This window comes from Canis lupus, chromosome 1 (assembly GCF_048164855.1).
Source record: "Canis lupus baileyi chromosome 1, mCanLup2.hap1, whole genome shotgun sequence".
In the NCBI taxonomy this organism is placed as follows: Eukaryota; Metazoa; Chordata; class Mammalia; order Carnivora; family Canidae; genus Canis; species Canis lupus.
In genome coordinates, this window is record NC_132838.1 from 67,486,871 (window position 1) to 67,511,158 (window position 24,288).

The 24,288-nt window shown below is 41.6% G+C and overlaps 1 protein-coding gene and 1 long non-coding RNA gene across 10 annotated transcripts in view; one reads left to right on the top strand and one right to left on the bottom strand.

Moving 5' to 3' along the window:
* Positions 1-6,572: 6,572 nt before the first annotated feature.
* On the top strand, positions 6,573-19,516 carry LOC140637295 (uncharacterized). The gene is made up of 3 exons (XR_012034491.1): positions 6,573-6,947; positions 7,061-7,214; positions 15,890-19,516. It is a non-coding gene; the product is annotated as an uncharacterized lncRNA (long non-coding RNA).
* Positions 17,699-24,288, bottom strand: part of PTPRK (protein tyrosine phosphatase receptor type K) — a 546,973-nt gene continuing 540,383 nt past the window's right edge. For all 9 annotated transcript variants that reach the window (XM_072833647.1, XM_072833628.1, XM_072833588.1 and 6 more), the window contains 3 exons: positions 23,136-23,299; positions 22,474-22,609; positions 17,699-19,515 (listed from right to left, as the gene is read on the bottom strand). In XM_072833647.1, coding sequence (XP_072689748.1) covers positions 19,462-19,515; positions 22,474-22,609; positions 23,136-23,299 — 354 coding nt within the window. In that variant the 3' untranslated portion in view covers positions 17,699-19,461. The remainder of the gene's footprint in view (positions 19,516-22,473; positions 22,610-23,135; positions 23,300-24,288) is intronic.

Genomic DNA, 24,288 nt, shown 5'->3' on the forward strand with positions numbered 1-24,288 from the left:
TTGTTCACATTTATCTGGGATGAACAGCAGCATATATTTATGGTCTGGTCCTAGGGCTGCAGTACTTCTACTGTGCATCATAACACTGTCTAAGGGAGGACCTGGCCATTTGGATATTTTGCAAAAGATCAAATTGGTTCAATGATAAGATGCTATCCAGACCTTGTGATCCCAAGTGGCAAACACATTGTAGGTCTTGGTAAGAAATACACACTCCTGCGGGTGGAAGATGAACTCCACAGATTCGATGACATAGCACATCAAGAAAGTTGTTAGAAGCCCAGTGGCCTAGGGTGGGCTGAGACATTCAAAAGTAAAGAACAAAGATTTCACCTTTCACCCCCTCCCATATAAATTCTAGAGACAGCATACCCCATGCTTGGGAAACTATATCAACCCATTTACTGAGAAACAAAGAAGCCTACTGGCTTTGAGGAGGTCCAGAGCAAGAAGGGGCACACCAGCAGGTACAAATTATAGTACACACGTCCCTGCTGCTTAGACTTAGGACCTGCAGACTCATTATATGAAAGTTATCTGAGAAAGATTTCATGTGACGTTGGGGTACCTCCTTTTTTAAAAAGTAGGTTCCACATCTAGCAGGGCGTCCAACTTGGGGCTTGAACTCACAAGCCTGATATTAAGACTGGAGTCGATATCAGGAGTCAATGCTTAACCAGTGGAGCCACCCAGGTACCCTGGGGTACCTCCTAGTAGGAGAATCACACTCTGGGTTCCAGAACAATGCCATAGTATCCGTAGCAAAGAATTAATCGTTCTCTGTATAGCTGTTGGTACACTACCAGGCCCTAATAGAAATGGAACTTGTGACCATGGACATGAAGTGGCAAAGAGGCAGACTTACACACCTTGAGTTGGGTTCCCCCAGACCCACCAGTCCCAAGATCAAGCAGGCCTCGCCATGACCAATCTGTTAGAAGATGGAAGTGGTATCACTTGGAACAAACAACAGAAGACAAGTAAGCTGCAGAAGACATAGTGCAGACCTCCAAGCCATGCAGGGCTCTCTTGCCAGGACTCCTCTCATTGAGCGGCTGTCGCTAAATGAGAAAGGACCAGTAAAACGGGGGGAAAGGCCAAGCTAAGTTCATAAGTTGCTTGATTCAGTAGGTGGCGGCACCCTGCACTTAGCCTGGCCCTTTCTGCCCCTGGGTCATAGCCCTTAGTGGTGGTTTCTAAAGGCAGTGGCAAGATGACATGCTAGCAAAGTTTTGGGCACCACTCAACCGCGTCGGCCGTCACGGCCAGCAGAGGAGCTAGTCAAGAGTGAGGCGAATCTAGAGTGAGTAGCAGAGGAGGAAGATGTATGTCCCAGACGGTGGTGCCTGCCATTTGCATCGTCCACCTTCCTCTTGCTAGTTTTCCTGCTATTAGAAACCAACCAGAATCTTGGAAGAGCTGATTCCAGACTGGACAGATTCACTGTATGGAGTAAACGGATCCAAGAGACAGGTTGGGGATAGACCAATGAATGCTGTGCATACCACCCACATCCCTTCTCGGAGCCTCGGCGTCTGTTCCCCAGTTGTCAGAAATATTGACTATTGGCAGCTCTTATTCGAGCCCTTCTTTTGGAATTACCCTTGGTCCATGCAAGCTGCCTCCCTGAGGGTTATATCCCTTCCTTCCGGGTAATCTGCAGCCAATGACTGGTCAAAGCAGGTGTGCAGGGCCTCTTTGGCTCAACTGGAGCAACTCTGCAACTCCGAAGGGCTGTCTCAACTCCGTTGCAACTGTAGCATGGTTGAACTCTTCCCTTTGCCCAGCCCTGCTTTCCTCACCCCTTGAGTATGTTGTTCTCCCCCCTACCCCCAATAGATTGCCTGCATGCTTATCTCCACTTCAGGCTCTCTTTTTGGTGAAACTGAGCTGGAGCATTGACTGTTAAAATGATGCTCCTTTCCCCTACTGAGCTGTTGTGAATGCATACTAAATTATTTTGTTGAGGATTTTCTTTCTAAGACAAGAAAGGGTACTTTTACACATATACTTAAATGATGCTTTCATGTCTCTTGGAGGCCTGTGTGTCCGATTTCATCTAGCATCCTTTTCTTTGCCTTCTCCATAGGCGAAGGTGGCCAGAGCTGGGTATCCGAAGGTGCAGCCTAGGCGATCTGACATTTATTCATCTGATATTCAACTGTGCCATCATCTGTTTTCTCTATTTCTCTAGCCTTGGTGTAAAGAAAACCCCTGCAACAGCTCCTTTTAATATGAAACCATGCAAAATCTTTACCAAAGCCACCAATTTCCTGTACCTTTAAGCCTCTTCATCTCATTTCAAGAACCACAAAACACTATCATTAACAAAAGCCAACAGCATTTCTCAACCTAAATTCAAATTTGATATTTCAGTTTAAATTTACTACAAAAAACATCTTCAGAAGAGTGTTGTTAAGTTTGCCTGGATAACTTTTCATTGACAACAAAATAAAGTCCAGATTCCTGTTGTGTTAGGTCCTCCATACCTTTCTTTAAATTAATCTCCCCTAATGCTCTCCGGCTAAGCTGACTGATAAACCGTTCACTGATAGGTCTTGTCCAAAAAAGGGATGCCCTTGGGTTGCTCTTCTCTATCACAACTCTCTCACCCATTAGTCAAGCCTGGCTCTTGAATCTTCTCTTCTATAAGGAGCTCATGAAAGTGTTTCTCATTGCTCATGGGAGAAAACCCTAATCCTTAACCCATCCCACAAGGTCCTGTATAGCACGGCCTCCCCCAAATTCCAGCTTTCTCTTGAACTTTGCCAAGGTTTAGCTCTCCCAGCATTTTTCTCTTCATACCACCATGTTCTTCCTCCTAAAGGGTTATTTGCATACCGGCCCTCATCCCAATAACACTTTCTCTGGCCTGAAAACTCTAGTCCTTTGCCTAGCTAATTCTTCGGATCTAAGATCAGCTTTCCTTTCCTCAGGGAAATTTTACCTGGTTTTCCAGAATATACAAGAATTCCTTTATTGTATATTCTCAGAGAACACGTCATCCCAGTCATGGCTCTAGCTAGGCAAGAGTTAAGCTCGTTTACCTTACCGATTCAGTGCTTTTCTAATTGACTCAGCCAAGTTCTTGGTAGATCAGATATTCCCACTTGAGGTGTTTCTAGGAGGAAGGGATGAAATATAGGAATGGAAGGTTTATACAAGTCTTTGGAAAAGTGGAAAGAGTGAAGCCTGGGTGTCTGTGGGGGAGACTATCATCAGAATTCAGGAAATCATAACATGTAATAGTTACTTATGATCTCCACTAGGCTTCCTGACTAAATCACAAGGGGATGCCCAGAAGCTGTTGGCAAAACCTACTACCAGCTGTCTGCCAAAGCTCTGAAGTTTCTTATATCCCTTAGAAAAAAACTACCTTCTGCTTCTTTCTTCCTTCTAAATCTCTTGTGAGCACCCCTCATTAGTGGAATCTAATCTACTAGGAACTTGGGGGCAATCCAGTTCCCAGGCTTCTAGATCAGGGTTGACATATTTTTTTTCTATAAAGGACCAGATGGGCAAATATTTTAGGCTTTGTCATGGTAGCACAGAAAGTACACAGAGATGCTGAAGTTTGAATCTCAGATAATATCTACATGTCATGAACTCTTAAATTTTTCTTTAGATTTCTCCCCAACCATTTACAAATGTAAAAACCATTCTCAGTTTGGAAGCAGTAGGAAATAGAAAGTAGCCTGAATTTGGTCCACAGGCGCTTGTTTGCCAACCCTTTTTCTAGATCCTGCAAAACAAGAAGGGTGGATGTGGTGACATGCCAACAGACAACCTAATCGCGAACTCCTAAAACTATGATGACTTTAAAATCTCAGTGAGGCCACAGGCATGAGTTTGAGAGGGGAAGTGAAGAGTAGAAGCAGATGTCGGGAGAATCAGAGCCATCACTTCTGAGATGTACTCAAGGCTTCTTGACCTGCTCAGGCTCCGTCTTGCACATACCAGTCACATTTCATAACGGGCTGCTGCTGCACACACCCAAATTTGTCATTCCTTGGGTCGGAGGACACTCGCTTTTTTGATGGTAACCATTCTTACACCCCATTTTCCAAGCCAGTTGGTCTTCCACACCATGGTGGGCTGCTCTTTTTCTACAGTTGCAAACTCAAAGCATCTCTACCAATGGGAAAATAGTAGTTGACAAATGACGAAACAGCCTTTTTTCAAAATCTCGGGGATTTCCATTATGATGTTACCACTGCCGGCTACATGCTTCATCCCTTTTTGCCACGGAGTCTCTAAATACCGCTCAGTCTGCTGGATCAGAGGCCTAGTGGCAAGTTATTCTATGTGGAAGCAGGGACCCGATGCAGACACCTTCTCGCTGCACATATTTCTTGGAAAAGAAGCCTTACAGGTCATCTGGTAGATGCGCCAGAGCAGTAAACCCAAATACAACCTCTTCGGTACACTAAGTGCTAGGGCTATTTTTGCTGTCGGTTGTACAAAGTGAGGCAGCTTATCTCTCATTGAAGAGAGAGTATCCTGACATTTTTCACACTGTTGTCCTATTAGAAATTTCATAAATATCACAGGTCTGTGAGCTTTCACATGTTTTTTTCTTTCTCTCCCTTCCTCAACATGCTTTTTCTTTCTAAGGCATCTATCTGGTTGTTAGCTTCTTCCTAATGACATGGCCCGATCAGTACGCCCCGACATGAGATTCTGTTGCACATCAAGATGATCAAGGTCTGTCTAGACCAGAATAACAGCCATTCAAAGTACCTACCTGCAGCAGTGAGTTAAAGAGTTTGCACCCAATGGAACTCAGTGTATGACGCCCTCACCAGAAAGACTTGCTCAGAAAAAAATTGTCACTTGACCTAAATAGGCCACATTCTGGTGCATACATAGTTCACATTCTGGTACAAACTTCTTAATTCACTGGGGACAAGCAAGACATGGACCAGGAACCAGTTCACAGATGACACCTGAGACCACAACCCCTATAGATTATAACATGATAGAAATTAGAGCTTTGAGAAGAGACAGCCCTGTGTAGTACTGAACCACTGGGCAAAGGTGAGATGTGGCCAGTTGCATTTACTGGTGGAAACTAAAGGGAAAGCATTTGTTAAGGCAATAGGTTCCTATCACACGTCGGGGGAAGATTTGCTTTAGTAAAGATACCAGCTATTGCTTGCCCCAGATTACCAGGGTCCCATTTCCCGGTGGGGAAATGTCAATGTCTGCATGACTCAATTCCATAATCTACTTAATGGACTATGTCTTAGGGACACTTGTGGAACCAATTACTATATTAGTCAAGATTTTAACAAGGAATGGATGGTATACTTGAACAGTAAATTGAAAGATTAAAAAAAAAAAACATTATTTACAGTGGTGCCAGAACTTTAGGAGAACAACAAAGGTTGGTGAAGCACCCCGAAGGTAGCAAGGGTGAAGAGAGTCATTATCATTCACAGACCTGAAGGGATAAGAGGAGGGAGCAGTGTTACTGGAATCAAGAGAGCAAAACCATGGGGTGAGGCGCTACCCTCCTGGAGGCTGGTAGAGGAGTGTAGCCACCATATAAAATGTGGACCAGCAAGGAGGAAGCGCCATTGCTCCATCTTTCTGCCAGGTGATCCGCTACGGGAGCCTTGCAAAACTCCACTCTTGAATCAGAAAGCAAGGGACAGGTCCTGGGGATGCAGCCCCGGGAGGTTAGCCTCCCCATTGCACACAACCAGGCAGAGAAGAAGCCAGGAGAGAAAGACGGGCACTCATGAGCAGCAAATAGAGAATAACTTATTCACAAGAGGAAGTTTTGATGATAAAATAGGTCATACCCCTACAATCGGGTGCAGCAATTAAAAAAGTGAACTCGCTTTCCAACACAAATACATCCCAAAAACATAATGCGGGAAAAACAGAAAGCACCAGCAGGATACCCACACTTTAGCATTTATATGACATTTGAAATCCAATAAAATAATATTTTATGGAATCACAACTATGTAGAAAACGATGTTCTGGCAGTAACCACCGGGGATGCACTGGGGACATCGCTGCTGTGGGTTAAACGTGCCTGAAAATGCCCTCTGCCCCGTCACACCCGAACACGTGGGCAGGTATACTCGTCACCTTGCGTGTGGTAGGGTCCAGCTGTGTCCCTCAGGAGCCGTGTTCAAATCCTAACTCTCGGCACTTCGGAATGAGAACTTGCTTGGAAATAGGTGCTTTGTAGTTGAGTTAATTCAGTTAAAAAGCAGGCACGTGTGGGAGAGTGAGGCCTGGGCCCGGCAGGACTAGCAGCACCAGAGGAGGAGCGGCAGGGGCGCCACGAGAGAGTGGGGGCCAAGCCTGGGAGGGCAGCAGCAAGTCCCCAGGAGCTCCACGAAGCTAGGGGGGCGCCTCGCCTGCAGGTGTCAGGGGAGGCTCCGGGGGCCCTGCTGACCCCGGACCGCGCACTCCTAGCCTCCGGCGCCCAGGCGTGGTTTTCTGTTGTTTGTCACCCAGGCTGTGGTCCTTACCAGCAGCCCTGGGCCTCTCATTCTAGAACCTGAGCTCAGGATTCTTCCCCTGAGTCGGCGACGGGCTTCTGGGCTCCGAGGCCCAGCGCGGGGAGGTGGCCCCTGCGCCTCTGGGCCGGGGCGGCCTGCTTCCCTCCCGCCCCACACACCGGGCCTGGTGCGAGCCAAGGCCCAGCTCAGCCCTGGGCTTCTGTAGGCTTCCGGGCCCCCCTCTGTTTCTGACTGATGGGAACCCCAGGTCTGCGTCCATAGAAGGCTCGGTGTTCATGCAACAGGTGTGTACGCTGCTTTCGCCCATCTGTTTGGACCCGGGCCCAGAGGATCTTGTGCACATTCAGTCCCCGCTACTGAACTGGGTGAACCGCATGGTCGGCTCGGACCCAGGTTTACTTTGGCTGCTGATGGTCCCGAGTCCTCCTGGTTACTCAAGAGTCCCCTGAATCCCTGCGCATAGAGGTGAGGTGCCAGGGAGCTCAGGAGGGGGAGCCGCCCGGGACCCCCCAGGATGGTCCTGGCAAGGGCCCAGGGCCGGACGCCTGCCCGTCCCACTCGTTTGTCTGCTCTTTTAGAATCAAAGACACTGTCTGATGTTGTGGGGAAAACACAGGAGAAGAAAGAAGAGCACTGCAGGCTGGCTCTGGCTGAAAGCACGCCTAACACACATTTGTTGAAATCCGCCATGTGCACTGTGGCGCATTCAGCCCTGGATTTTGTGACGTGAAGGTAAAAGAATGGAGGTTTCTAGATGAATAATATGAGTAATATGCAAACCCACAGGCTGGACTCTGGATGAGCTCTCGTGGCGCACCTTCCTCACTGGGCCTCCGCCGCACTGGCCATTTTCCCATCACTGCAAACACCCACCTTCTTACATCTGGGGGCCTTGGATGGAAAGCCCCCCCCCCCCCGTGTTCTCTGCAGTCCCCAGGGCACTCGTAGCATCCTCCATTCTAATCCTCTGCATAGTGCGTAGTGACACCCATTCGTCCTGATTATTTGTGTATTTTGTTTTTCTGTCTTCTCTACCTGGTTTCACTCTCTTGGGCAAGGTCTTGGAAAAACAAGATTTGGATTAAAATTCCATCTCCTATTTCCTTCCTTTTGGTGCTATTGCTGTTACCCCAAGAAGAAGGGGAATACCCTGCAAAGGGGTACTTTCTCCACTTGAAAAGGAGATTACAGACTCAGGGGTTAATGACTGTCTAATGTTTTCCTCTGGATTCAAGAAATGGGGAGATGGCCTTGGATAAACTGCCACCGGGGAGTGGTTGAGACATTTTGTAGGTACAGTTGTTGGGTGTGGCTGGACCACACGGTAGGTCTTACGTGTGCTGCGGCATATCCTTTGGTCAATAGAAGAATCTCTCCCTTCAAGATTCATCCTCAAGGAAGCTTTTCTTCTTATAAGAAAAAGATGCATTTGATTATTTTAGAGAGGGCGCATGTGAGCAGGGGGAGGGGCAGAGGGAGAAGTAGAGAGAGAATCTGAGGCAGGTTCCCCACTGAGCATGGAGCCCGAGGCAAGGCTCACTGCAGGGCTCAACCTCAAGACCTGAAATCATGACCCTGAGGCGAAACCAAGAGGTGGATGCTGATCTGACTGAGCCACCCAGGTGCCCCTTCAGGGAAGCTTTTCAAAACTAAAGTACAGCATCACAACCTGGATATAGACATTGAAACGATCCACCAATCTTACTCAGAATTACCCAGTTTTGCTTTTGCTCAATTGTGTGTGTGTGTGTGTGTGTGTGTGTGTGTGTGTGTATTTAGTTCTATGCAATTTTGTCACATGTGTGGGTTCTTGCATCACCACCACAGACAAGATACAGGATGGTTCCAACCTCATAAGAATCCCTTTATAACCACACCCACCTCCCATTTACTCCCCCCACCCAACCATATTCCTAACCCCGGCAATAACTAATCTGTTCTCCATGTTTAAGATTTTGTCATTTCAAAATGTTACATTAAAAAAATCCTACAGCATATACTCTTGGGATTGGCTTTTTTCACTTTGTTTAATTCCCTGGGTTTCTTTTCTTCTTTCCTTCCTTCCATCTTCTCTCCCTCCTCCCCTCCACTTTTTCTTTCTCCTTCCTTCCTTCCTTCCTTCCTTCCTTCCTTCCTTCCTTCCTTCCTTCCTTCCTTCCTTCTCTTTCTTTCTTCTTTCTTTCTTTCTTTCTTTCTTTCTTTCTTTCTTTCTTTCTTTCTTTCTTTCTTTCTTTCTTTCTTTCTTTCTCTTTCTTTCTTTCTTTCTTTCTTTCTTTCTTTCTTTCTTTCTTTCTTTCTTTCTTTCTTTCTCTTTCTTTCTTTCTTTCTTTCTTTCTTTCTTTCTTTCTTTCTTTCTTTCTTTCTTTCTTTCTTTCTTCTTTCTTTCTTTTTCTTCTTCTTCTTCTTCTTCTTCTTCTTCTTCTTCTTCTTCTTCTTTCTTTCTCTTTCTTCTTTTTCTCTCTCTCTTTCTCTTTTCTTTCTTTCCTCTTTCTTTTTTTAAATAACTAAGAAAAACGTACTTTAATAGCATCCTTGGCATGTCCCACAGCAAGGTCTTGAAGGGCCCAAGCAATCTGCCTCTTGTAGAAACCTCCTTGATCAGACTTCTTAACTTTGACCATCTTCACCTGCGCAGGGCATTCATTTGTCACTGAGGCACACAAGAAACAATTCTTTCTTCTTTCTTCCTGCTTTGCAGATATTGACAATAGTCAGCAGCCATACATCATTTGGAGAGAAATGTGTCTTTGTAACACACGCTTGATTGCTGTCATTTTTCTCCAGTGCAATGCCAGACAGAGCCCAGCTGTGCCAAGGCAGGTCCTCCGAGATGGAGATGGGATAGGGCTGGGGGGCCACTAGCACTAGGGTGAGCCCATCAATTTCCCAGAGATTCTTTCAGGTTGTTGCCTGTATTAGTAGTTTTTTCCTTTTTATTGCCGGGTGGTATTCCATCTTACAGATGTATAGCGATTTAACTGATCACCTATTTTAGGGTCTCTGGGCTGTTTGTAGTTTGAGACTAGCAGAGATAAAGCTGCATTCACTATTCTGATACAGGGTTTGTGCGAACGTAAGTTTTCATTGTTCTGGGGTAAATGCCCAGGAGTAGAACTGCTGAGTCATATGTGTTGCATGTTTAATTTTATAACCATCTGCCATCGTCCTTTCCAGAGGGGCCGTACCATCTTACCTGTCTGCCAACAATGTGTGCATGATCCAGTCCCTCTGTATCCTTGCCAGTGTTTGGTGGTGTCATTTTTCTTTTTTTTGTCTTCTTCTGATAGGTAGTGATATCTCACTTTACATTTTCCTAATGGCTAACAGTGTTGAACTTCTTTTCTTTTTAAAGATTGATTTATTTATTTTAGAGACAGAGGGGTGGGGAGAGGCAGAGGAACAGAAACTTCAAGCAGACACCCCCCAAGTGTGGAGCCAGATGTGGGGGCTCCATCTGACGGCCCACGGGATCATGACCTGAGCCAATCGTGAATCGGTTGCTTAATGGACTAAGCCACCTAGACGCCCCTGTTGAACATATTTCATATGTTCATATGTCATCTGCATACCTTCCTCAGTGAGCTATCTGTTCATTCGCGTCTTTTACATATTTTCTAATTATGTCGGTTTTTTTGTTTGTTTTGTTTTGTTTGTTTTGCTTTTGCTGAATTCTGAGAGGTCTGTATATATACTAGATGCTGGCCCTTTTACCAGACGTAGTTTGCAAATAATTTCATCTAATTTGCCCTTCATTGTCTTCATACAGATTTTCCTAGGGCAAAAGATTTTAATTGTGATGAGGCCAATGATCAATTTTCAGCTTTAGGGATTATACTTTGGGGACAATTTTAAGAATTCTGCTCTGTCCTAAATGTGATTTTTTGGGGGGCCTAAAATCAATAGTGCACTTCTTTGAATAGTATGACAAAATAGTAAATGTTGGGTAATTTCTCCTCCTTTTTATTTCTTTGTCAATATTGCCTTTCTATATAAATTTTAGAATAAACTTGTCTACAGCTATAAAAATTCTTGTTGGGATATTTATAGGAATCACATTAAACTTATAGATCAATTTGAGAAAAAAATCGTTTTTACTCTTTAAATCTTTCAACTCTCAAATGAATATATCTCTCAATTTATTTAGGTATACTTGATTTCTTTTATCAGCTTTTTATAATTTGCAGCATGTAAATCCTACACATATTTTAGTGAGTATATATCTAAGCATTTCATTTTCAGTAGAGCGATTGTAAAAGGTATTACATTTTTCAGTTTCATCAGGTTTATTGTTAATATATAGAAATGCAATTGATATTTTCATATTGGTTTTATATCCTGTGAACTTACTGAACTCATTTATTAGTATTAGGGCTTTTTTGGTAGATTCTTTGGGACTTTCTACACAGGCAATCACGTCATATACAAATAGGGGCATTTTAACCTTCAAGTCTGTATGTCTTTTCTTTTCTCTTTTCTTTTCTTTCTTTTCTTTTCTTCTTTTCTTTTCTTTTCTTTTCTTTTCTTTTCTTTTCTTTTCTTTCTTCTTTCTTTTCTTTTTTTTTTGTGTGTCTTATTGCAATGCTAGAAATTCCCGTGCTATGCTGAATAAAGTAAACATACTTGCCTTGCTCCTAGTAGTAGAGGGAAAGCACCCATTCCACCATTTATTATGAAGTTAGCTGTAGGTTTTTTTTAGATGTTATCAACTTGAGGAAGTTTCCCTAGACAATTTTCCTCATGAATAAATGCTTTTATCAAATGCTGCTTCTAAGTCAATTAATTATGATCTTTTTTCTTTAGCTTGTTGATACATGGTATATAACATTAATTGATTTCTGAATGTTAAACCAGTTTGCATACATGGAAATAATTCCACTGTTACGTGCATAATTCCATTTTACTTTGTTAGATTCAGTTGGCTACTATTTCATTGAAGAATTTTATATAAAATTCATGAGATATATTTGTGCTTTTATTATTTTTGAGCTATCTTTGTTGGGTTTTTCATAACAGGTTTAAGTTGGCCTCATAAAATAAGTTCAGAAGTGCTCTCTCCTCTTCTATTGTCGGAAGGAGATTGTGTGATATTGGTGTTATTTCTTTAAATGTTTGATAAAATGTTCAAATAAGCCACCTGGGCCTAGAGATTTTTGTGGGGAACTTTTAATTATGCATTCATGTTTTCAATGGTTATAAGATTATTCAGAGTATCTCATCTTGGATGAGTTTTATTGGTTTGTGTCTTTTCAGGAATTGGTCCATTTTTCCTAAACTGTTCAATCTGTGAATTTTTTAATAGTATTTCTTTTTCTTTTCAATGGCTGCAGGATCTGTAATGATGTCCCATTACAATACTGATATTGGTGATTTATGTATTCTTTTTGTTTTTGTCTGTCTTGCTAGAGATTTATCAATTATATTGACTTTTTAAAACTAGATTTGTATTTCATTTATATTCTCTATTTTCCTATTGCTTTTTTCTGCTTATGTCTTATTTTATTCTTCTTTTTCTATTTTCTTGAGGTAGTAACTTATATAATTGATTTGAGACCTCATCTCACTTAATTAATATAAGCATTTAATTCTGCAAATTTCCCTCTTAGTCCTGCTCTAGCTGCATCTTGGAGATTTTGATATGCTGTACTTCGCTTTTTTTCAGGCCTATCTAAATATTTAGGAGTGTGAAGCTTAATTTCATATGTTTAGAGATTTTCCTATTGCCTTTGTTATTGAATTTTGGTTTGATACTTTCATGGTCAAGGAACAAACTTTATAGAATCCTTTTCAGTTTGTTGAGGTTTGTTTTATGACTCAGGATATAATCTCTCTTGGTGGTGTCCCGTGGCTGCTTGAACAACATGTGTTCTGCTGCCCTTGGGTAGAGTATTCTAAATCTTTCAATTGGACCCTGTCTGTTGATTGTATTTTTCAGACCTTGTATGTCTTTGTTGATTTTCTATCTACTAGCTCTATAGGTTGCTGGTGGTAGGGAGTGTGGGGCATGAAGTTTCCATACATATTGTGAATTTGTCTATTTCTCCTTACTGCATGCATTTTGAGGCTCTGTGTTTTAGCGTGTACAGATTTAGCATCATTATGTCTTCTTTGTGAACTGATATTTTTTATTATTTTGTAATATTCCTTTATGTAGTAATTTTAATTGCTCAGAAGTCTATTGGATGTTAATAATAGCTACTTACTTATTTACTAAATTGAAAGCTTGCATGACTTATCTGTTTCAATTCTGTCACTTTCAGCCTACTTATTTCATTGAATATATGCTGAGTTTCTCGTGTATAGTTAGCTTCCATTTTCTTAATCCAATATGACAATGTATTTTTTTATTGGCATCTTAGACCATTAAAAGTAATTATCAACATGCTAGCATTTAAATCATTCAATCTTTATCTGGTTCTCACACCTATTTCTCTTTCCTTAATTTTCGGTGTTATGTTAACATGTTTTAAAATTCATATTGATTCATTTATAGAGTTTTTGAGCATATATCTTAATAGAATGCATTATAATATATATATGACTTATAATCTAGTGGTATAATTATATTATCACTTTGAGTAAAGCATGGAAATCTTATTTCTATTTAGATCCCCTTTTCCTTCCTTTGAAGTAGCATTTTCTTAAATATCATATGGTGTTATATTTTTTGCTTCAATCACCAAATAGGATTTATAAAACAGATATATGAGGGAAAGCATTTTCTATTGCATGTACCCATAATTCTGTTCTTTCCATGGTTCTTTCTTCCTTTCTGATGCTTGAAAATTCCTTCCATCATTTCTGCTTGTTTGAAGAAGTTGCAAAAGGTAGGTCCTAGCAACAAAGATAACAGAAGCCAATGATCTGGAAAACTTACAATATTCACTATCAAACCTTTACTGATAGACACATGACATCTCTTGGTTTTAATTTCTTAAATTTAACAAGAAGGGCCTTGGATTTGATAATCTTAAATATACCTCTAATGTCTTTCATTTATGAGGAAAATCAATCCTGATTTCCCAGATGAAAGTATATTTTCTCCCTCAATGACCACATTTGAGCTCAGAGAATACTGAAGTTGACATCGAAAAGTAAATAATTAAGGAATACATATTCACTTTACCATGCTAAGAACTAACATGAAGGTGAAAAGAAATCAATTTCAATCTGCTGTGTTTCAGGTAATTAGATTTATGGAACTGGAGTTCAAGTTCCCACAGTGGGCCAGCAAGAACCCATACTGTTTTGCACCTGCCATGGAAATCAGCATGCACCATCACAATCTGGAAGTGTGGTGTTTCCACAGATGCTTTTCTGCACTTGTGACTCAAACGGTTCAGGCCATCCTATGGCTCACAGAACAAGCACTTCCCTTTTGAGTTCTCAACACTATTATTTCCAGAAGACTTATTTCTAGTCATCATTTTTGGGGTGCTTATTCGGTGAAATGTGTGATTTACCTTCTGGAATACACTTTTTTGAATTTAGTCCAGGTAGGAGGGAGCAGAAAGAGACATTGACCTTGGTTTTTTTCTTTTTTTTTTTTTCATCTTAGGAGTCAAGATTCATCCACACATATTTTTAAAACAGAAAAATACGTAAGAAGGGCAGCCCTGGTGGCTCAGCAGTTTAGCCCTGCCTTCAGCCCAGGATGTGATCCTGGAGACCCAGGATCGAGTCTTACATCAGGTTCCCTGCATGGAGCCTGCTTCTCCCTCTGCCTGTGTCTCTGCCTCCTTCGCTGTGTGTCTCTCATGAATAAATAAATAAAATCTTAAAAAAAGAAAAATATGTAAGAAGAGAAGGTAAATTGGAAAAGAATATGAAAAAAACTGTTTTAAGAGAACTAAAGTTCACATTTCTTTAAGAATAATTTTTAGAAGATCAAATGGTAAAATAACAGTTAGTTATTCTCCAATGGAAGTCACGAACTGAGAGACTGTGGCTCTTACAGACCACATGAGACGCAGCCTTCTGACAGTTTTTTTTCTTTTTTTTTGCACAGGGTTGGGCCAGAGGTTTTATTTGCTTGCTTGCTTTTGAATGTAATTGGTTGTTAAGATTCAACAGTCTTTACGAGCCTACATAAAAACGTAGGGTTCCACACTCTTGAGAGCCGAGACACTGTTGGGTCCATGTGCCCACGCAGCAAACTCTGCTAGGAGGTACATACCAGTCTCCTTGGGCATCACATATGCTCTGGAGTCCAAGTGGGGTTTGGTCTCCCCACACTGTTCCCTCTGGTTCCTGGCCAAACAGCAGTTGTCACTTATCATCAATCCTGCTATTGTGTTTTTTAACAGTAAAACTGAAGATGGCACAGTATCTAGTATCCATTTTTCAATCAAAATTGGGAAAAGGTTGGGAAGCCCCGGTGGCTCAACGGTTTAGCGCTGCCTTCAGTCCAGGGCGTGATCCTGGAGACCCGGGATTGAGTCCCACATGGGGTTCCCTGCGTGGAGCCTGCTCCTCCCTCTGCCTGCGTCTCTGTCTCTCTCTCTCTCTCTGTGTCTCTCATGAATAAATAAATAAAATGTTTAAAAAACAATTGAGAAAATGCAAAATTGAGGAAATTTTTTTTTAAGACTTTATTTTTTTAAGTAATCACTACACCCATTGTGGGGTTCCAACTTATGACCCTGGGATCTAGAGGTGCATGCTCCAGCAACAGAGCCAGCCAGGTGCCCCGGGGTGTTATTTTAATAAAAATGGGAGATATATTTTTGTAGAGACGAGAAATATTCCTATTAGGAAATGCACAGATTAAGGATGTCTGTTGTAATAATACATGAATGACCATTCTGAAATACCTGTCCTCCTTTCCCCACCCACGGTGTCCACTGGCCCTGCGGGCATCATAGTTTGCCTCTCCTTTTTCTCCACAAATTACAAGGGGATGCCATGGTGATCTTATTTTTTTCCTGCTTTCCCAGTTTGCTTTTGCCTTAGACCAGGTAAGTAGTGGGAATATATGGCCTGTGTTTGCACATTCTAACATCTATTTAAGAGAGGAGCTCTTTGGCCACTCAACTTAAATAGTCTTGTTCTTCGTATTATCTACTGAGATTGCATTTAAGTACTGAGAGGCTTACAAATTTTTTTTGGCCTCCATGCTACATATCTTCTATTTGAATCAAATTAATAAACTTATAAGACTAATAAGACTGGAAGACAAGACAACTACACATCAGAATCAGCGCTCAGTGTTGGGTTAGATTTCAGGTATTGTAGGTTTTCTACAACTGGCAAGTGCATCATGACATGGTTGTCTGTCGCCAAATCTCTCTCCTCCGCCCTCTCCCCCAAGCAGACTTTAACATTTAAAAAAAATGGGGGGCTTTCTGATATTCAACAGGGACTTTATGTTTGCTTCAATGGTTTAAAGACCTTCTACTTGTCTCTTGCAGGATTTGATAACAACAGGATAGCCTGGTGTTTGTTCTTTTCCAGGTCAGCATTTCAATTCACTTTGGAGGAAGCTGAAGTTCAGAAGTGTTATGTATCTACTGCCATTGATTTTTGGACAATTTGTATTCCAGAAGCCACTGAGAGCTTACTTAAAGTAGATCCCAAGACAGAGCTCTTCCTTTTAGTTTCAGAGAGATAATAGTCTAATACTCTGCAGGCCTCTTGAATAGACCAGAGTTATGAACACATTCAGATGCTATTGCTCCCATTCCAAGCCTCCTGAAGCTGTGGGCAAACTTTATGAAATGATATGTAAGTAGAAATCATTCTAGGGGGCACAGCTGGCCTCCTTTTGCCTTCACTCGGGAAAATGTTGGGTAAAATAGCATCTGGCCCCTACACGGAGTCGGGGGTCTGCTAGGACACTGACGTAAGTCTCGGTAGGCTGTGGCGTCTCTGCCTGCGGAAAGATTTTCTGAATATTCTACATATTACCCTGGGGCATGAGGTAGAATTTTGACTTTTGGTTATTTTGTTATGGAGAAAGACTGCTGGCTGAAGTGCATAGAAATTGAATTAAAAAATGTAGACTTGTCACTCCGCTATGTGAGTTAGGCAAGTCTCAAAGGCCTGCTTCCGAAGCTAACAGATTATCTCATATTTCTAGTGGAGCTACAGTAATTTCTCTCCTGCATTCTGGTATCTCTTGTTGTCTCCTACGTTCTCTGGGTGCAACAGAGCGGATCTGAGAGGGAGAGTCTGTTGACGTCTGACTTCCGAGCTCACCACGGGCGGACCTGGAGCCCTGGAGGTTCTCCGTAAGGGGGCACTGAGTGGGCACCTCAGCACATGGGCATAGACGTAAGCATGCCCTTCCCCCTCCCTGCAGAAAGATCTTCCTTTTGATCTCTTGGGGGTCAGATCACTTGGTTGTGACACAGCAAGACGTTCACGTGAAAACCTTTCTCCAAAGACCACACAGTAGAAAAAGGCTGCACCGGTCAGACCAGAAGCCTAACACGTGTTTTCAAGAGTCTGGTGCACACGCTTCCAGCATGTCCTTAGTGAAAATATCCCGGAAGGGCATGTAGAAGATTCAACTTCATGACAGCCTTCCAAGGAGCGACCGGTGGAGAGATGAGGCCTTTGGCTGTGAAGAGCGTGACCACTTTGAAAAGTGGTGCCCGGACACCGCCTGCCCGGAGGGACACAGCCAAGTCCTTGCCCAGGCACAGGACAACTCAGGGAGGGCCGCCGGGTGTGATTACCTGGGACTCTCTCCCTGTGAGTTCTGCAGAAAACACATTTATACCTCTCCCTACCGTCTCCTGAGGAACTGGCCTCTGTGGTGTCCAGACAGAGCAAGCACGACACCGTTTCCTGTTGGAGACAGGTCTCCTTTTGTTCTTTGCCTAAATTCTGGAGGCCACAAGGACCTTTGAGCTTTGCAAAAAGTAGTATTTATGGTGATTTCAGTGGCATGTGGACACAATCATGTGAGTAGAAGTGGAGTCAGGGTCACGCAGCAGAGCTGAATCCTCCATAGGATTAACATCCTGACTGTAACTGGGTAAGAAATCTGGGGTGAGCTCGTGGATTTTTTTTTGATAAATGCATCCACGTTTAAATGGAAATTAGTCTTTCTAGGAAAAGATGAAGTCTCTCTATCTAAATTCTTACTAATGAAAGTCACCAATGTTCTAATAACATACACAGCAAATAGAAGTTTGAAGATACCTGTAATGAGACTTTATGAGAAAATCAATTAATGAGGAACAATAAGAATGAAGCGCTAAATCAGAGTCAGATTTGAATCTGTTGACAAATCATTTACTTTCTCCTTAGCTTCAATTGCAACACTCATAAAACAGAAATGACACTTCTTTGTCAAATTTGCTATAAGGAAGAAGTATGAAAATGTATATTACAAAAAAAGACAGTGATGCACATAAGATAGCAATTTAAAAAAATGTCAATAAATCCTCCGGCCTTTCCCCCTCCATTCATCCGGACTTGCTGACATTCAATTAAAAAAAAGAGAGAGAGTGATATTAGTGCTTGGACATTCGTTTTACTTTTAATAGAATTTCTGAAGTGTACCAGTATCAGTGAGAAGAAGCTATTAATTTGGGAATGAAGCCATGAAAATTAAGAGAAAATATGTGCCAACACTTGTAATCATAAAAACTTTATTTCACTCTTACTTTAGTTGAATCTTTATAAGCACCATGTCATGGACTGGCAATCTAGAACGAGGATACTGGAATGCTTTAGTCAACAACAAACTGCAAGCTGATGATGTGCTGTCACGGCTACATGGGGCATATGAACAAGAAAGGTTCACTTGCAGATCCCATGACAATGCACAAACAGGAATCTGGCATCGATCTGTTCTTACCTCCTCTGGTCAGAACCCAAAGCTTGTGCGTGTAAACATCAAAAGAGACACTTTATCACCTTGACAGATCACAGTTTGCTAAAACTTGACTCTGAAAGCCTAGATGCTGCCATTTGTTGACAAGAATCAATTCCTCTAAAATTTAAATGATGCTTAAAGGTACGTTCAGCATTGTGCAAGTCATCAGCAAGGCCTTTGAATGTGTGCAATTCTCCTGTATGATCACCAAGCCATTATTTACCTAATGAAATTGTGAAAAATTACACATTTTCAGCAAAATGTTTTAATTTGGTCCTATATTAAAAGACCCAAATGCCAAGGTGTTTTACATAAATTTAATTCACAAGCATGTACACAAGAGAATCACTATAAAGAACATCGCTTCCTGGTTTATGAATAAAAAGTTTATCCTCTACTTACACTAAAACATACAAAAAATAATCTACAATCTACAAAAATTGTTTACAATTGATTTTAGTGAAAGAAAAAGCTTTCTTCAGAAAAGAAATGATTGTGTGGTGGTAGTATTTTAGCCATCAAAAAAGGAATGTAAGTAACCAATAAATATAATGTGCTTTCTCCATATAGACATATTTACACTTGAGTCTTTGGCTTATGTTTTTTTTTTTCTAAAAAGAACTTTAAATGATCCAGCCATCATTGCACATTAAAAGAAAATAAGCCAGTTATATATATTTATATATTTATATAGAGATCTGCTACACTGGAAACATATAAAAAATGAACTTTACTATGAATTTGCACAGCTTTTCTTACTTCTTCCTTAAAGATTTAACATCTTTTATCTAAAAAAAAAAAAAAGGAGGAGAAAAATGCCACATAGAAAGTATTCATTCATGCAACATGAGGTGGCGAGAAAAAGCTGCATATTCACTGTACAAACACCAATAAGTTCTCATCTGAATCTGTTCTTATTAAATATAATTTATGTGGCACGAAATGTCAATGCTTTCATACGGTAATAGAAACTAATTGAGTCCTTTTTATTAAGATACACAACTTCATAAGAAAAATACTTTTACTTCTCGAATGTAAAAGCCTCCCACCCCCCACATTAAAATCTTCCTGCACGGGTGTCACAGGTACGGTAGGTAGCTGCTGGCTCAACAGACGCACAGGCCTCCGTGTGGATGCACTCTGAGCTCTCACCAACTAAGAAGATTCCAGGTACTCCAACGCGACATCATAGCAGAAACGGTACTGCTCCTGAAAGACGTTAAAGCACAAGGGTTGAGAGATGTTAAGTAAAGGGGGGCTAATGGCCAACCACCTCCAGCAGCACTTGCCCCCATACATAATAACTCCAGAGTTACCCATTAGTCCTTCCACACAGGAGTTTAGTTTCTGGGCACCTGTATTTCACATTTGAGTCCGATGATTGATGTTTACAAAAAAGACACTTGATGTACAAAGAGATGTCGTCTTTGCCTATTTTCTATCAATTTTTTTGAAAATCTTCAATATTTTCTAATCTAATTATAAGAGTAAAACCTGATCATGACAGAAAAATTGCCCAGGCTTGAAAAATACAAGGAGTCAGAAAAGGGTTCCATGATTCTGTTTCTACTAGAAACAATTCTTGGCTGGGACGCCCGGGTGGCTCAGCCGTTGAGCATCTGCCTTGGGCTCAGGGTGTGACCCTGGGGTCCTGGGATCAAGTCACGCATCGGGCTCCCCACAGGGAGTCTGCTTCTCTTTCTGCCTGTGTCTCTGCCTCTCTGTCTCTCAGGAATAAATAAATAAAACCTTAAAAAAATAAAAAAAGCAACAATTCTTGGTAAAATCCTGCCTGGGTTTTGCTCTAGTCCTTTTTAAGGCATGGTTGAAGGAATAATTATTTCAGAATAAATATAATTACATACAGATATTTGAGAATATAAGTTCATATTTTATTTTCCTTTGAATTATTATTTAACATTTCTTTTCACACTACTTAGAAGTCTAACATATGGATTTGACTATTAGATCGCTTTTATTTTTTCTTTAATATAAATAAGTGCTACAGTAAACATACACAAATATTCTTCTCCAAACTTCAGATATTTTTCTGTAGCAGGAGGAAAAAATCCAGTCACTCACAATTCCAAGTTTTTAATTTTTTTTCCAAGTTTTTAATTTTTGACACAGCTTTTCATTTATCAGAGTATCTAGGTAAATTTTTCAAAAACGGTTAGTGGTTCTTAAATTTTTTTGAGCTTATATATATCTGAAAATTTGTTTCTGCCGTCTTTATACATTTTAAGACAAGTCAGTTGACAAAGTCTGAGTTAAAACTGTGTCTCCTCTAAGTCCATCTATGCGCTTCTCCATTATCAAGAGTTATTACAAGTTATGACATATACTACGTAACTCATTAAAAACTTCTCAACTCAGTCCAAGTGGGTAAAATTCAGGCTGGAATGGAGAACAATCTAAAATGCATATTATTTCTAAAGAGAACTTCCAGGTGTCTCCACCAATACATGAGGGTAATAAAAACATTCCCTAAGAGGTCTTTATCAATCCTACCTTTAATTGTCAAGTAGGTGTGATTTAAATTAGCCAACCGCTGTGGCAAGTGCATCTGGAGGGCCAAAAAGAGCTTGAAAACAGTTATGTGCCTTTAATCTGTCACTAGCAATTTTGTTTACCCTTTACATTTTCTTACCAAGCTTGTCAGTTCAATTCAACAGCACACTGAATTCATCATTAACACTGATTAAACACAAATCAGAGGGTAGGTGTTCAGTCAGGGTTAATGGGACATGAAATGTAAACATAAATAGGAACTTTCTGGAAGGTTCTAGAAGGCTGAGTTCACCCATAGATTTTTTTTCCTCCCCTCTACATTATTGTAGGAAATCAGAGTTAAAATTCGAATTCTGATGGTAGAAGTGACCCCACTGATGAATTTAGGAAGACGTGGTCTAAGAGACAGAGGCAGCGCTCACGCTAGGAAATCTTCAGCCAGCAAAGAGTCAAAAGACATAACCACTACATGTTGTAAAAAAAAAACCCTGAGAGTTCCACCTCAAAAATCCTTCAAATCCATCCCCCATTCTCTATCTCCATTGCCAATACTCCATCAAAATCAACATCACCTTGTCCAGACAACAGAGTGACCTAAGGGAAGAGCTGGAGTGGGGGTGGTGCGAGGGGACCTGCAGGAGGGCAAACGTTCGTCGTCACTTTGAAAAGTGAAACGGTATAAACGTAGCTCTTCAGATTTTGTCTCAGGAAGCAATGTACGTTTTGTGTGAACAATCCATGGGCAGGAAGTGGTGAGAATATTTTAAAGGTTTATTGAATTGCTCATTTTAGTTATCTGATCATCTTGATAAATGTAGGGCAAGCAACAATTTTGCCTTGTTTTTTTCTGGTTTACCTTTGTGTGAACACCAACTACACAGCTGCTCCTGACCTTATCCCATCTTGCACATACGTGTAACCCACAGATCTCTGCCTTCAGAAGTAAAATGTGCTCGAGGAGTTTAACTTTTCTTTCTCACTGTTCATACAGCTCCACCCAGGTGAACTCCCACAGACACATTCCTACCAGCTCTCATGTCGTGAGCTGTGTTCTGATTTTATGAACCCTGGCAAATTCAGGTGGCGTCATCTGAACCACACACAATAATCGGTAAAAGTTGGAAACCATCAATGATGAGGGCTTAAAATTTATAATTTGACCAGAAATGAAGAATGATAGGTCATGACCGAAATAAATTCCATTTGGCGGTTAGGGACATTCTGTGTCTAAAGTGCTGATGATACAACTTAGGAACATATCCGTTGGATCGATGCTTTACTAGTTAAGCCAGAGGTTTTAATAAATAAAAATAATCGAGAATCAAGACGAGATAGTGGAATTTATTCTTATTATGGAACTATTTACTGACGTTTATTGCAGCAAATATTTATGGCCTCTCACAGGGGAAAGAAGCAACCCTCCACATTTCCCAAATTACGTGAAAATAGTTTTCATCGCTAGCAGTTCCTGTGCTATGTGAGTAAGTTTACGGGGGTAGAGAGAGATACTCAGCAATCCATCAGTTAGGCGGGAAAGTCCCCGCAAAGACTCATTGGCACGTCCTATTCCCTTGGGTGTATGAAGTCAAGCCAATGAGCAGGTCATGGTTGTCTGATCTCTCTGCTCCCTTCCGTGTCTAAGGCTCTGTGACTCACCGGGGCTTCCACCATGTTGGGCTTGCTGTTCCTCAGTGTCTTGACTGCGTGGAACACGTCCACCACATTTTGCCGCTTCACCATTTCGACCACAATGCCTATGGCGCAGAACATACCACTTCGCCCACCACCATTTCTGGAAGCAAAGAAAGCAAAGTCCTGTTGAGATGGCAGCTTTTATTCACCGGAGGCCACATATCTTCTAAGTTTAGAAAATGAAAGCAGGATCCCTTTTTCCCCCACATTTTGTATTAATTTTGCTTTGTATGCATGTGTGTGCAGAGGGCAGAGAGCAAGGACACGTGGGGGTGACATTCGCTCCATAGCTTATACTTAGGAATATGCTGTAGGCGCTGGAGGCCGCAACTTAGCTACCTTGACATTGTGGTACATTTGTAAACTGTGTACATCAGAAAAGTGGTTCCGAGGGGTGTTCGGAAGAGCTTAGGTCATAGAACAGCCATATCATAATCAGTGTTTCAAAAATTGTGGAAATGAAGATGGGGAGTTAATTAGAGACTCATGAGACGGGAAGATTCTGTTAAGATGGTATCCACGGAGATCCCTAAGATGTGAGCGGACTCCTTCACAGAGGAAACACGAAGGCTACTGAGGATCTGAGCACCGAGCCCCCGCTGGGCGGGCTGAGGCACCATACTCACAGGCAGTGGATGATGGTTCGGCCTTCCCCTTCCTCGCACTCCTCCTGCCATTTCTCCACCTGGAGTATCAGTTTCAAAAATGACCGTTTGGAGCCAGGCACTTCTCGGTGAGAGGCCCACCCCAGATACTGAAACTGCTGTACCATCAGGTAACCTTCCTGTGGCTGCAGAGGGAAAGGTATGTTTCTGTAAATAAGTTGGGACTAGAATTTTTACTAAAAAGTGGAGGTGCGTACAAATGTACACCGTGATATACATGCCCTTTACCCTGGATTGAGCCTAGCACAGAACCAGTCCAGGTCACAGAGGCAAGAAACATGAGAATTACCTTTATACAAGCTTCTCCCTCACACCCCATATCCAATAATGGGTCACATTTCTTAAATAACTTTCAAATTCTTCTCCTCTTTATCACCGCTGACATCACTGCATATGCCCAATCACCAATTATGATAATTACTTCCTAGTTGATCTCCTTGAAGAAACTTTGATCTCCTTCCAAACCATTCTTACTGCAGTATCCTGATTATTTTGAAATGCAAATATGATCTTGTCATTCCCCGCTTTAATGGCTTCCAAATAATCTTACATAAAATCCAAATTGCTGCAGTGGCTGAAAAATTCCTATAGGGTATGGCTCCACTTCCTTTCCCGACCTTCTTCTCTTTATTATAATGCATTCTAACACATTGGCCTTTTTTTTTTTTTTTTTAAGATTTTATTTTTTTATCCATGAGAGACACACAGAGAGACAGAGACACAGGCAGAGGGAGAAGCAGGCTCCATGCAGGGAGCCCGACGTGGGACTCGATCCCGGGACTCCAGGATCAGGCCCTGGGCTGAAGGAGGTGCTAAACCCCTGAGTCACCCAGGCTGCCCCCATTGGCCTTCTTTCAATCCATCTATCAGGTCATTTATTGCCTGGGGAACTTTGTACAAACTTTCCATTTGTCCTCCAAGGTCTCCTTCTTGTTTGTGCCTCTCAATCCCAAACACAGTAATCAAGTTGTCTTGGCTTTGTCTGGGACTCTTCTGGTCTTTGAACTGAAACTCATGTATCCTGGGAACCCTCTCTGTCCTGCGAACACCAGCATAGTTGTTTCTCCCAACCCAAATAGCTCCTACCGATCCTTCAAATTTTGCCTCAAAGATC